At 41.7% G+C, this 14,598-nt stretch overlaps 1 protein-coding gene across 1 annotated transcript in view; it reads left to right on the top strand.

Moving 5' to 3' along the window:
- VPS36 (vacuolar protein sorting 36 homolog) overlaps window positions 1-12,659 on the top strand; it is a 68,157-nt gene extending 55,498 nt beyond the window's left edge. The window contains exons 9-14 of the mRNA XM_077484214.1: window positions 2,183-2,317; window positions 2,412-2,477; window positions 5,090-5,154; window positions 6,804-6,888; window positions 8,828-8,904; window positions 11,821-12,659. Of these exons, the coding sequence (XP_077340340.1) occupies window positions 2,183-2,317; window positions 2,412-2,477; window positions 5,090-5,154; window positions 6,804-6,888; window positions 8,828-8,904; window positions 11,821-11,914 (522 nt within the window). The 3' untranslated portion in view covers window positions 11,915-12,659. The remainder of the gene's footprint in view (window positions 1-2,182; window positions 2,318-2,411; window positions 2,478-5,089; window positions 5,155-6,803; window positions 6,889-8,827; window positions 8,905-11,820) is intronic.
- Window positions 12,660-14,598: the final 1,939 nt, after the last annotated feature.

Genomic DNA, 14,598 nt, shown 5'->3' with positions numbered 1-14,598 from the left:
GTGTTTAGCATGGAGTTTGGTTCCTTTTCTAAGTTGGCTCTTCTATGTCCAAACTGGTTCATAAATTGTAAGCTCATTGAGAACAGAGGCTGATGTGAATGTATAGTATATAAAATGCTGTAAATTGTCAACATCCATATAAATGACTAAAAAACTTAAACTTAAATCTAATTCTTACATTTTCTTCTCTCCCGCCGGCAATAGATCGTTTTTTTTTTTTTTTTTTTTTCCTTTATTCAGTCAACAAAATGCAAAAAATCTTAACTTATTACTCCATCCACGCCCCCCCCCCCCCCCATTCCCCAATAGAGCCTATTTTTCTTACAGCGGCATCTGCTGTTGTCAGAACATTGATCAGCTGCTGATCCTGAAAATGTTTCCAACATTCTCCAACTGAATTCGATCAAATGTTCGATGCCTATTGAGACAGTCATTTAGCCAGTCTCTGCTGAACCGCCTGAACTTCAATCCATCTATGGTTCACTTTACTGCTCAGAGCCCTTTTAACCTTTTATGCCTTGTACACACGATCGCACATTCCGACAACAAAATCCCGTGTTTTTTTTCAACGGATGTTGGCTCAAAATTGTCTTGCATGCACACGGTCACACGAAGTTGGTCGGAAAGTCTAACGTCAAGAACGCGGTGACGTACAACACGTACAACGAGCTGAGAAAAATTAAGTTCAATAGCCAGTGTGGCTCTTCTGCTTGATTCCGAGCATGCGTGGAACTTTGTGCATTTGAATTATGTACACACGATCTGAATTTCCGACAGCGGATTTTGTTGTCGGAAAATTTGAGAACCAAATCTAAAATTTTGTGCGATGGAAAATGTCTAATGGAGCTTACACACGGTCGGAATTTGACAAAAAGCTCCCATCGAATGTTTACCGTTGGAAAATCCGACCGTGTGTATGGGGCATAAGTGTGATCGGGGACTGGGGCTTACACAGGGCTGAGGACTCTTTCCCTGCCCCATCTGACAACATAGGTTTAAACACCAATACTGTCACATTGGAGTAAGGTAGCAAGTCACATGATCTTGACAGCAGAACTGGGTACTTCTCTTTGCTCCAATGGATGAATAGAATGGAATGAGGAGGGGTGAAGGACGGGCTAGATAATGCAGGGGGGAACTGGGCATTAACGTGAACTACCAAGAGGGTATTAAAGCCGAACTCCGCTATAAGCAAATATTGTCAAAATACAAGAGGTGTGTGTATTCTTACTTGAGTCTTTAGTCTAGGTTTTTTTTTTACAGATGTGTGCAGTAATCCAGTGTAAAACTGTCTCTCTACAGGAGTTTCCTGTAATAAAGACCAGTTGTTGCTGCTTTCTCGTTGGACAGAGTGATTGGTCTTGTATCCGCCCCCCTCATGTCATTTTCTGCAGGCAGCCTGTAGTAGATTGGGCTCTGCTTTCTGCACATGCTATGCAAAACACAGTGATGTTTACAGCTCCTTTTACAAGGCATTATCTGGGTTTGCAAAGGCATTTGGTGCACACAAGACACACAGAGGCAGGGAGTGAGCATCCACTTGTGCCCCTAGAGCAAGCCGCTTGCTGTGGGGACACTCAGCAAGGGGGAGGAGTCGGCTGGGGACCCGAGAAAAGAAGGATCAGGGCTGCTCTCTGCAAAACCACTGCATAGAGCAGGTAACTGTAACATGTTTGTTATTTAAAAAAAAATAATTGACTTTACAAAAGCTGTAAATACAATTACAGGTGAACTAGAAAGTCCATTTAAAGGGCCAGTCCCTCCCAAAAATATTTTATTGATAATCGTGCCAGAATTAATACGCCATCTCCTTTTCAACTAATGAAAGGAGACCTGTAAAAAGAGACATATGCTGCCTGCCATTCCTCTCCCCTTGTGAAATTGCCAGCTGCTTGGCTGTTTCTGGCTTGAGTTCTTTAGGTGGCCAGCCTGGAGCAAGTGTTCAGCTATTGTGTCAGTCAAGTCAGAACTCCAGTTCTTTTTCAAATTTATTGAGTTTAGAGTGACAGCCAGGCAAGTAATATTCTCAGTAGCAGAGGTCAGCTCAGCTTCTGGCGAGACCATTCAGAGCCGACTGCAGAGATTTTGAAGCCAATTAAAAAATCTCTACAAACAGATGAATTTGACTTTTCCTCCTAGTCATATAACAATATAATCATGTATTGTTTTTTTATATTTTCAGACCATTCGGTTTAAATCCTACCTCTTGAGCATGGGCATTGCCAATCCAGTGACCCGGGAAACTCATGGATCGGGCACTCATTATCACATGCAACTGGCAAAGCAGCTGGCCACAATGTTACAAAACCCATTAGAGGTTCGTTATGTAAATTTGGATATGTTAATTTATGAATCTACATATATTATATATTCAATGCTGCATTATTATCCAATATGTTTTCCTTTTCCAGGAACGAGGAGGTATAATGTCTCTTACAGAAGTATACTGTCTAGTTAACAGAGCCAGGGGCATGGAGGTATGTATGGTATATGGAAGGTGGCCATTGTCACCCTATCTGGTTCATATAACTTGATTCCATAGTATGACATCTCGACAGATTGAAAAGAAGCCACTCTCCTTTATAAAAGTCCAAAGTAAACCATTATTGGCACAAAACGAATCCACCTGCTGTGCTAATGCATTTTCACTCCACTACCCAGATAGTAAGGATAACTTGCCACAAATTTGTGGCAGTGTTGAATTGTAAGTCTATTAACTTGCTGCATATTTTTCACTGGCAAGTTGTACACTTGCAGAGCACTTGAAGCACAAGTTCTGGTTGACACTTTTCCAATTTGTAGCAAATTAGTGTGGCAAGTCTCTAGCAAGAGCAAAGTTGCAGTGGTGAGTCTACAGCAAGAGCTCTGCAAGTCACAGTGCCCCCTGTGGTGGGATGACTATTGTGCAACATAACTGAACCAGAACTTGCAGCAGACTTGCAGAATGTTTGCAAAGAAAGTTGATCTGGAGTCATGCAATGTGGACTTGCTGCAATTGTGCAACAAACTTGTGAAGCCTGGTAAGTCTAGCAATATCTTAGCAAGTCATTTTCAAATTTGCAGCACATTTGCTTGCTATCTAGATAGGAACTTATTCGTAGAGCACCTAACAGAATGAAATGCGATAGATAAGCAGGTGAATTAGCCTTGTACTCTGGAAAACATCAATAAAGGGTTACTTTGTGCTTTTATGAAGTAAAGATATAATGATTGTGAAGGAGAGATGTGATAACTGTGTGCAGGTTTTTTTTTTTTTTTAACCTTTTTGTCTACCTACCTTTCTATTGTGGGTCTTCAGTCCAGTCATTGAATGTCAAGGGCCTTCTTCCTTCAATGCTGCACAAGTCTGGTGCCTTGTAGACACCCCCCCACCTCATCATTTTCCTGTGAGGGGCAGGTCCGGCTTGATGACATATCCTCAGGGGGAGAGGTCCTTTATGCCCCGGCTCACATAAATGGGTTGAATGATACTGGCCATCATTCAGCCTGAAGAGGACAAATGAAGGGTTTCACGTTGGTGAGTTTGGGGGGGGGGGGGGATGCAACAGTGCCATGGAGAGGGTAAGTATTGCATGCAGCAATGTCCTACTGAGAATGAACTTCTGAAGGGTTAAAAAGCTGAGCACCTCCTGCGGTAATTCAGTGAGAACCACAGAATTACATTTGGACAGAACCTGCAGCCCCACTGGGAAGTGCAATGAGAAGCTTGCAGTATATTATATAAAACTGTGGGGGAAAAAAAAGGAGAAATAAAATAATCCTGTATAGGTGGAAGTATGTAGGTATTTTGCTGCATAATTTGCTGCATGAGTCAGACAGTCATTTAGTATTTTCAGAATGGTAGCACAAAAAAAAACAAGAATAGGGATTCTCAACCTTCAAAAGTCCAGAGTACATTTATTAATATCATCCAATATAGGGAAAGTCCACTGTCTCCTTTTACATGTTTCACTGCATCAGGAGCTTAGTCAGAGAGTCTCTATGACTAAGCTCCTGATAGCGTTATATGCATAAGAGGAGCAGGTGAACTTTCCCTATATTGGATGATATTAATAAATGTGCTCTGGACTTTTGGAAGTTTAGTGGCTCCATTCTTGTTTTTTTTGTGATCTAAAGAAAAATAAACATGTAAATTATACGGTTGAAAAAAGTGTGTTCCCAAATCCTGATTGTGTACTTTAGATATGATATACTCACTATTTAAACAAAGTCAGTCACATTTGTTGCATCCTTGGTGTATTGTGTATGTCTGCCCTGGTAGATACAGGAGGCGTCGAATTGGGAAGGGCTCCTGCATAAAAGCATTTGTATCTGTCTGTGTCTACCACCATTGATACATTGTAGGCTAAGGCCTGGTTTAAACCATTGCAGCTTGCTTATTCCAGGTGCATTTTGCGTTTTTCAATACATGTTTTTGATTCATTGAAGTCTATGGAACCAAAAACCAGAAAAAAAGCCCCTGGCCCTTTCCTTAAAACGCACAAATGTGAACGCGACCCATAGGAAACCATGTTCAAAGTAGTGTGTTTCTGCAAAACTGAAAATGCACAAAAAAATGCAGAGGTGTGAGTCGTGGTGAATGAAAGTGAAAATCCATAATTTTGAGAACAGAAACCAAGGAAACATTTTGAAGGGAAATCTCCCTAATGAGCCACAGGCCAAAAAAAAAACTGATAGCAGGTTTAACCCTTCCCTTAGTGTATCCTAATTGGGAAGAAAATGCTTTTGGGTATACAGCAGTGTTGTAAGCCTTACCTGGGTTCTCTAACACTGAATTACAGAACACCTTCCCCCTGAAAGTTATGGAGGTGTTCTGTAGTCTAGATCGTAATAAACAAGCACATGTATTATAATATTCATATTCAATCCCAATCACTCCTAACTGTTCACTTTAAAAACACTCTCACAGGCACATTAAAATATTTTTGTATTGAGTGCTAGCGTAGTACCCTAATTTTATAGGTAAATATGGGGGTACTTACTAAGACATTTTTTAGAATTTCACAGTAAAGAGTTTTTAATGCGATTTAAAACCGAGAATTCTAGTTTTACCATAGACATATGTTGAATACGTGTTGCTATCTTGCAGTTGCTGTCTCCAGAGGATCTAGTAAACGCATGCAAAATGTTTGAATCTCTGAAGCTTCCTGTGCGGTAAGAAACTGGACATTTCCTCCTGTGCCCTTTTACCATGGCCTTTGTTTTTCTGCCTGCAGCCTGTGCCACGAATATCCCATTCTCTGACTGTTTTCCTTTCTATATGACAAATAAGGTTTCTTGTATGAAGATTGTGAGCATAGTCTTAGGTAACACTTTCTCTCTTATATCCAATTTGGGAACACTTTATCCATCCCCACTATCAAATAGATTAATACTTATCCCTATTCTTATAACTATGCATCAATATTGCTAGCCCAGGAGCTGATTGATTTATCACTTTGGGCTCATTCATACAGGCGTACCTATTAGTACACCCATACAAAGGGACATCTTTTTCTGTACGGGATGCACAGGTGTTTTCTGCATCTGCATGCAGGCAGCCCTGTCAATGTCTATTGAAACGCAGCGATGGCATTGACTCAGCCGCTGGTTCCAATTCGACAGCTATGCCAATGCACACTATCTGCGTTCTGGGACACACATCTGCATGGCTGTCAAATTGGAACCAGCGGCTGCATCTGTGTAGCCACTGAGTCCCAGTAGATATGAATGGGGCTGCCTGCATGTGGATGCATGGAGCACCTATGCATCCCATGCAGGCAGAGACCGCACTTTGCATGGGTGCACTGATTATGCCTGTGTGAATAAGACCAAAACAATACTTTAATCAGCTCCTGGGGTAGCAGTATAGAATTGTGAATAAGTTCCTAGGCAGCCAGCAATTCTAATGATAATACCCAGAAAAACTGTGCTGGGATGAATTGCCACAGTTCCGGGAATGGTTTTAAGCACTTTAATACCAGTCAATTTTTCAGGTTTTACACGTGCGTTTGACTGACAATTACTCGGATATATTTTATGTATATTTTTTGAGATGGAGCTTTCTTTTGGTGGTACTTGATATATATATATATATATTTTTTTTTTTTACTATATAACGAAAAAAATAAAATAAAACGTTTCCCTTATCTTCTGTTATAAAACATATTAAGTAAAAATGCTAGGACAGTGCTAATACCCACAAAATGACCCTTTTTTTTGGAATGTAGACACCCCAAGGGGGATTTCATTTTCACCACAATTTCTTAGAAATGAAGAAACATGCCGGTACTGGGGCAGTTAAAGCAGAGGGGTCAGGTGCTGATTCAGGGACCTGGCAGGGTTTTTCTTATTAGTAGGTCCATTCTCTCTGTGAAGAATTGGGGTGCAGTTCCTATGTTAGGCATGAATCAGATGTGGGATAATATGAATTATTGGTGGCCAAAATCAGTTTTTTAGCCTGACAGTTGTGAAAGTCAATCCAGCAAGTCCCCCCCCCCCCCCCCCCCAAAAAAAAAACAGGCATCCTTTTAAAGCTTTTTTTAATTCACCCAAATTTATCCTCACTGTACTATTGCGTTCTGACGGTGGGACTTCTCTGTTTTCAAGTAGTCTTGTTTGACAGAAGTCTATCTACTGATCAACTTCTGTGGGGCAGAGAGGACAACACGCAGATTGAAATTCAGCCAGTCCCTGCTGCACCGGCCACATTTTGTTCTGTGTGTACTATATATTTTACCATTGATATATGTCTTTGATTTGAATAGTAGTGTACAATGTGTGGGTACCTGTGGGCTCTAATTCAATTTCATTCTTCTTTACAGGCTGCGTATTTTTGATAGTGGTGTCATGGTAATTGAACATCAGTCTCACAATGAAGAGGAAATGGTTGCTGCTGCTTTAGAAACGGTACGAAGACCAGTCACGGCTCTTATATATCTGGAGGTTTTCTACCCTTTCACTTGAAGCAAAACTAAAGGCATTTAAAAAAAAAAAAAAAAAAACTTACAAGCAGGCAGGCTATTTATTTCATAAAAGACGTGCAATGTCTCTTCTGCAGTAAAATATACCTATCTGCCTCCTCACAGTCTACTATGGAATGTTAACTGAACTGCTTGGTCTCTGTGTGCCGGGATGACTGATTCCTGTGCATGAGTTAGGTCATCCTGCACCGGCTAATGAAGATGCCTAAAGACCAGGGGTGGCCCATCCATTAGGGGCACCCGGGTGTCGCCACGTTTTTTTTTTGTTGAAGCACCTGATTAGAGCCTCAGGCTCTAATAGGCTCCAAAATAGGGTGGGCTTTGGTCGCAGAGGATGCATCCAGAGCCCACCCAGGTGTGTTGCAACAGCGAATGAATATTGACCGGCGACATGTCTCCCAGAGTTATTTCTGGCGCTGATTGACCAGCGCCGCGATTACGTCATTCCCGCGCATGAGCCTGCGAGCTCAGTTACTGAAGGAATGGCACAAGCGGGCCGTTACTTCAGTGCGCATGTGCCGATAAAGTCGGCACATGCGGATACAGTGAATATCTCCTAAACTGTGCAAGTTTAGGAGATAGTCACAGTACCTACAGGTAAGCCTTATTATAGGCTCACCTGTAGTGAAAAGTGGTGTAACAGGGTTTACAACCGCTTTAAGCTCAGCTTTCTGTGTTCTTCTCTGTCCCTAGTGGAAGACTCAGGTAAAGCAGACTAAACAAGCCTGTATATTCCTCCTGGCACAGTCCAGGATACAGGTCTGAAGTGTTGGGGGGATCTGTGTTGGACGTGGCTGATATACATGTAGGAAACATTTGTGTACAATTACTAAATGGCCTAGCTTAAAGCTGAACTACAGACAAACACATACTGTACATAGATAAAGAACATCATTTACCCGCCATACTTTTTGTATTTCTATCTAGTTCTGAGATTTACTCAGTTCTACAACACGGTGCAGCCCTATCTGGTAATGTAACTCTGCTGCAGTAAGACATCTCTGTCTTGTCCCAGGCCCTCAAACTGTTATTGGACAGTGGTGGAGAAGCAGAAGACTGTTAATCTCATCTTTCTGTCACTCTGCTCTCACCTCTATTCCTTGTTAATCATTGTTACATAATCACCGCAGCACAACCAATTGGCTGCTAGTGCTGCTTCTGTCCCCTCCCAGTCTGAGCTCTGCTATTTTGCCACAAGAGGCGCTAATACAAGTTAAACATTGCTTGCATTTATAAAAAAAAAATACATTTAATGTTATGTACGAAGGTTCTCATTTATTCAGGTCATGGTACGTCTAGTAGTAGTTAGTCACATTCAACTGGACTTATGGAGTAATGTTGAAGGTGTTTCATAGCTTATCCAAGCCACTTCTGGTCAGGAAAATAGCCCATTATTTTCTGTACTGTATATCATTGGCATTTGTCTATGGGTGTAAATGCTGGGGTATCCTCCTCACTCATTAAAACTGAAGACGTGGCTTGGAGAAGCTATGAACATCTACACCAGGGAAATGCAATTAGCGGACCTCCAGCTGTTGCAGAACTACAAGTTCCATGAGGCATAGCAAGACTCTGACAGCCACAAGCATGACACCCAGAGGCAGAGGCATGATGGGACTTGTAGTTTTTCAACAGCTGGAGGTCTGTTAATTGCATATCCCTGATCTAGACATTACAGAACAAGTCCAATTGAATGTGACCAACTATTACTAGATCCATTTGAAGATGTATTAATGAATGAAGAGCTTCATTTATTTGTGTGTTTTGTATCTTTATAAAGGTCAGATTTAATTAATTGTTAAAATTATGAACCGAATATTACAAAGCATCAAAAAGAACGATAATTGTTTTTATTTTTTTAACAGGTATCTGAAAGGGGATCATTAACCTCTGAGGAATTTGCCAAAATAGTGGGAATGTCTGTTCTGCTGGCTAAAGAAAGGTATTTGTATTTGTTTTACTGGCTGACAAACTTGACAGAAAGATGATTCTTAAAATCCTAATTTCAGCCTAAACGTGCACAAAGATGTCTGAATGTCCACATAGACCCAACATTCCTGTGCACATTGTGCCAGTGCCATTTGTGTCGCATAAAGGAACACAAAATAGATGCTAATACCATTTAAAGTGGTTTAACTGCTTCAGCCCCAGAAGATTTTACCCCCTTTCTGACCAGAGCGCTTTTTGCAATTCGGCACTGCGTCGCTTTAACTGACAATTGCGCCGTCGTGCGACGTGGCTTACAAACAAAATTGACGTCCTTCTTTTCCCACAAATGGAGCTTTCTTTTGGTGGTATTTGATCACCTCTGCGGTTTTTATTTTTTGCACTATAATCAAAAGAAAAGCGACAATTGTGAAAAAAACACATTATTTTTTACATTTTGCTATAATAAATATCCCCCAAAAAATATATAAAAAAAATTTTTTTTTTCCTCAGTTTAGGCCGATACCTATTCTTCTACATATTTTTGGTAAAAAAAATCGCAACAAGCGTTTATTGATTGGTTTGCACAAAAGTTATAGTCTTTACAAAATAGGGGCTTGTTTTATGGCATTTTTAGTAATAATTTTTTTTTTACTAGTAATGGCGGCGATCAGCATTTTTTGTCATGACTGCGACATTATGGCGGACACATCTGACAATTTTGACACGTTATTTGGGAACATTGTCAGTTATACAGCAATCAGTGCTATACAAATGCACTGATTCCAGTGTAAATGACACTGGCAGTGAAGGGATTAACCACTAGGGGGCAGTGTAAGGGTTAAGTGTGTCCTGGGGAGTGTTTCTATGGGGGGCGTGGCTACGTGTGACATGTCACTGATCTCTGCTCCAGATCACAGGGAGCAGAGATCAGTGACAGTGTCACTAGGCAGAATGGGGAGATGCTTGTTTATATTAGCATCTCCCCGTTCTTCCTCTCCGTGAGGCGATCAAGTCTGTGGGATCCGTGACCCGACTCACGGAGGTCCTGGCCGGCGGCACACATGCGATGGCATGGCGGCAAATTTAAAGGGACGTACAGGTACGCCCATTTACCCAGCTGTGCCATTCTGCCGATGTACATCAGCATGCGCCGGTCGGGAACCAGTTAAAACACTAAAGTTATTTTTATTTATTTTTTATTTTACCTTAATGCATTTCTGCATTAGGGTAAAAATCCCTGCACTCCAAGGCCAGACTGTGATAATGTGGTGGCTTTACTGGCCGTCGTATACCTGAGTCCTTTATCAATCCAGCGCTGTGCCCGACTGCAGGTCTTCTCTTCCTGGTCTCACAGGCTTTGCTGATGGCAGGGGGAGCCATTGGCTTCTGCTGTTGTCAGTCAAATATAGTAAGGAGGGGGGAGGGGGCAGCGCTAAGCCATGCTGTGTGTATCTATGGACACACACAGCCCAGCTTAGGAGCAAGCCCACATATGTACTCCCATAGTAAGCGGCTTGCATTGGGGGGGGGGGGGGCACATGCTAAAGAGATGTAGTGTAGAGTGCCAGTGGGGGGACCCCAAAATATGGGATAAGTGGCCGCTCTGTGCAATACCATTGCACAGAGCAGGTAAGTATAAACCTCTATTATTTTAATTTAAAAAATTTAAAAAAATAAAATAAAATCTTTACAATCACTTTAAAGTGGCAATACACATATCTATATGATAATTCAATCAATCATTTGATGTGACTAAAATGATCAGGAACCTCTAACCACAGACTCACCATTGAATTCATATATCAGCTTTTAATCAATGTAACCGCTGGCACGTTGATCAGCCAGGTTAGAATCTTATTGATAGTTTCTCATTGATCAAACAAAAATCTTTAAGTTTAAAATTAAATGGTCATTTTCTACATGTTGTTTCTTATAGATGATACATTGTCGATACTGTATTTGTTGCAGCATTCAATATTTTAATCAATAATTAAAGTATAACTGCAGACAAACCTCCTTCTTCTTTGTTTTTTGATTGAGAAAGATTAGAACGCCTAAGGCCGCGTACACACGGGCGGACTGTTCGTCCAACTTTGTCCGCTGAACAGTGTTTCAGCGGACAGTCCGCTCGTGTGTGGGCTTCAGCGGACAGTTTCAGCGGACAGTCTGACGCACAAAGTTTTTCGGAATTTCCGTAAGACTGTCCGCTGAAACTTGGTTTGAGCGGACAGTCCGCTCATGTGTAGGCTTGTTCGTCAAACTAAGTTCCGCGCATGCTCAGAAAGGATTTACACGCCGAAGGTTGCATTGCAGTGTATAGGACTTCGAATCTCTCGTCCCGTCGTACGTGCCGTTCACGTCATCGCGCAAGTTTTCAGCGGACTGTTCGTTCGTCGTGTGTGGTCAAGTCCGCTCATGCTAATTTTGAGCGGACTGTTTGTCAAACTGTTTGACGAACAAAGTTGGGCGAACAGTCCGCCCGTGTGTACGCGGGCTAACAGTTTGTATTGCTGTCTGTGCCCCTGTGAAAGAGATTTGCCCTCTCTATTTGGCCTGTTTACCTTTATCATTGAAAGTGAAAGTAGAAGAAAATCCCCAAATTTGGATTTTCCCAAGAAAAGTAATAGAGGGGAAATCTTCCAATGGGGACACTAGTACTGGTGACCTGGGGGACCCAAGAGATCCCTTTAATTTGCAGGAATTTCCTCTCACTTCCTGTTTGGCTGTGAGACAGGAAGCAAAGGGAAATCTCCTCAATGGGACACAGATGGCAAAAATCTAACAAGGGTTATAACCCTTCCTTACTCCATCCAAAATTAAAGTGTTGTGCATAGTTCTACTTTAATTACTTGTTCATGATTGCTCCTTAACAGAGTTGGTCATTGTGTTGTCCTTCCTGTTCATCCAATCTTGTTGTTGTTTATTGCAGACTCCTGCTTGCAGAGAACATGGGACATCTCTGCCGGGATGACTCTGTGGAAGGGTTGCGCTTCTACCCAAACCTATTTCTGACGCAGAGTTAACATCGGACATGGGAAGTGTCGGAGGACATGTTGTTCGGTGTGATTTACTGTGGAGCTTACAAGGTGTACTGTCTGTTGGGTGATCATGTAAAGGACATCTAAAGAAAGTAAAAACTTATATGAGGAACATGAGGGAGAATTGAGCTTCTTTCCTCTCAACTGTCCTGCAACGTGCAATAGAGAATTTGGCATATCACCATCATTAAACCACTGACAAAAAGACAAAAGGTCACATTGCCAGCCATGTAGAGGGAGTCCATCATAAGCACAATACCTGTGTGAGAACGCTCAGATTGAAGCTGCTATCCTTCGTCTTCTGGATTGCAAGCTGGTTCTGAGTCCCTGAAGGCGAACATTCTTTGCTTTACTGCAGGCAGTACTATTTTGTCACCAGGAGTTCGAGAATAGTAACTTCTAACAGTGGCTTCTCACTCAGGTATTTTTCTTAATGACAGATTCCCTTCAACTTTAAAGCAAAAATGGCTTCCATTCCAAAGTATATTCCTGTGATTAGATCTAGCAGCCTGCTAAAAAATCATCACCTAGTGGATGAATCTGTCCAGGAAGAAATCATGTGGCTTGAAGTTTAGTCTCATATACTTCAGTGGGTGTTTTCACTCCAAGGTCAGACTGATCATGCGGTGGCTTTACTGGTTGTAGTAGACTTTCTGATTTGTATGTCATGTGTAAAAACAAATATCAGTGTTGTAACTGATATCTGCAAATAAATCATTCTTTATATCAACTACAATCTATTATCTTTATTTTTTTCTATTAAGAAAGTATATTGTGCTGTATAACTGTGCCTTGCAGTCAATCGGCTTTTTTTTTTTGTCAAAGCTTAAAGTGAGTGTTACTAAACCTAGGAGCATGCAGTCACTATATCTGGTCTCCCACAGTACACAGAACATGGAGATGCAATTATTTTAGTGAATATAAATGGCTAAAAAACTTTTCTCATCAGCAGTATATAGCAGTCTTGTGACTTCTATCAGTGTCCTGCCGAGCACTGGTTAAAGCTTGTAGGAGGAGTTTTCATTCTCCTCTGACTGTCCTATGAGGCTGCAAGACCCTCTGTCTGGACAGTGCTGATTGGCCCTGTGCAGACTGGCCCTCAAAAAAAGCACTCTAAAAAAAAAAACATCTCTAGCAATACACACCAAACTGAGCATGTGCAGAGTCCACCCAGAGGCTCTCTTCCATCAGGAGATGGATTGGGGACAGTGGAAGTAGGGGAGTATCAGAGAGGACAGGATCAAATAGCCTTTTTTAGACAATACAGAGGATTGACCCCTCAGGATTCACAGTGAGTATAACATGCATGCTTTACTGCATATACAGACTAATGTTACTGCTGGGTTTATAACACTTTAAGCTTAAAGTGAAACGTCAGCCATTGTTATCAGTTACAGCTTTGCCTAACAGCAGTCTCCCCTACTTGCCCAATAAGGGATCCATTCACACAGGGTGCAGACCATGCGTCCCCTGTGCAGGGTTATCTTTTACCGGCATGGGAATGCACAGGTATTGCATGTATGCCTGTGCCAGAGTCCCACTCACTTCTAATGGGGCACATGGCTGCACAGACATATCGGGGTTGATTTACTAAAACTCGAGAGTGCAAAATCTATTTTGTCAAAGCTTAATTGTACAAACTGAAGTTGGCTACCATGCACAGCTGCACCAGATTTTGCACTCTCCAGTTTTAGTAAACCAACCCCATTGGTTAGAGATGCATGCAGGTTAATCTGTATTCAGCATAATTGAAATGAATTTGGACATTCAGACAGATGCATTGGGGGCTGTTATGTAGTGCTGCGTTTAGCAGAGTAAACAAATGGAGCAGAGATGAGTCAGTGGCCACACAGATCCTGTGTTTTCCCCAATGTACGTGTGAAATCAGTGTAAACACATCTAAATGCAATTGATATAAATGCATCTAAATGGATGCATTTTTCTGCCAGAAGGAACCAGCATACCTTTCCAAAAAAACACTCTTGTCTGTGTGAATGAGGCCTAAAGGAAAAAGGTTTTATGTCGTAAGAGACAATGGGGGTTATTTACGAAAGGTAAATCCACTTTGAAGTGCAGTCTCTCTAAATCTAAGGGGTAGATCTGCAATGAGTGGAAGCTCTGCTGATTTTATCATCCAATCATGTGAAAGCTAAAATGCTGTTTTTTATTTTCCTTGCATGTGTCCCCCCCCCCCCCCACAGATCTACAGCGACTTTACTTCGAACTGCACTTTCAGTGCAAAGTGGATTTTCCTTTAGTAAATAACCCCCATTATGTCCCAACCTAAAAATAATTCAAATATGCATAATAGACCTTAGATGAGGTGGCTGTATTAGTTGTTAGCTTTTTTCCTTAACCACTTGCCTACTGGGCACTTAAACAGCCCTCCTGCCCAGACCAATTTTCAGCTTTCGGTGCTCTCACACTTTGAATGACAATTAGTGCCCGTTCACACTACCGCGACTTGTCAGGCGACTTAGCCGCCTGACAAGTCGCGCTCCATTCTGTACTATGGAACCGTTCTAATAGGAGCGACTCAAGTCGCTCCGACTTAGAAAAAGGTTCCTGTACTATTTTTGGGGCGACTTCAGGCGACTTGCATTGACTTCTATACAGAAGTCATTTTGCAAGTCGCCGCTGAAGTCGTGTGCAGGTCGCGTCTGTGAGTC

This window comes from Lithobates pipiens, unplaced genomic scaffold (genome assembly GCF_037356315.1).
Source record: "Lithobates pipiens isolate NorthernLeopardFrog02 unplaced genomic scaffold, aLitPip1_a1.2 Scaffold_16, whole genome shotgun sequence".
Classification (NCBI taxonomy): domain Eukaryota; kingdom Metazoa; phylum Chordata; class Amphibia; order Anura; family Ranidae; genus Lithobates; species Lithobates pipiens.
The sequence above is the reverse complement of the archived record's forward strand: the minus strand, read 5'-3'. Positions and strand labels throughout refer to the sequence as shown.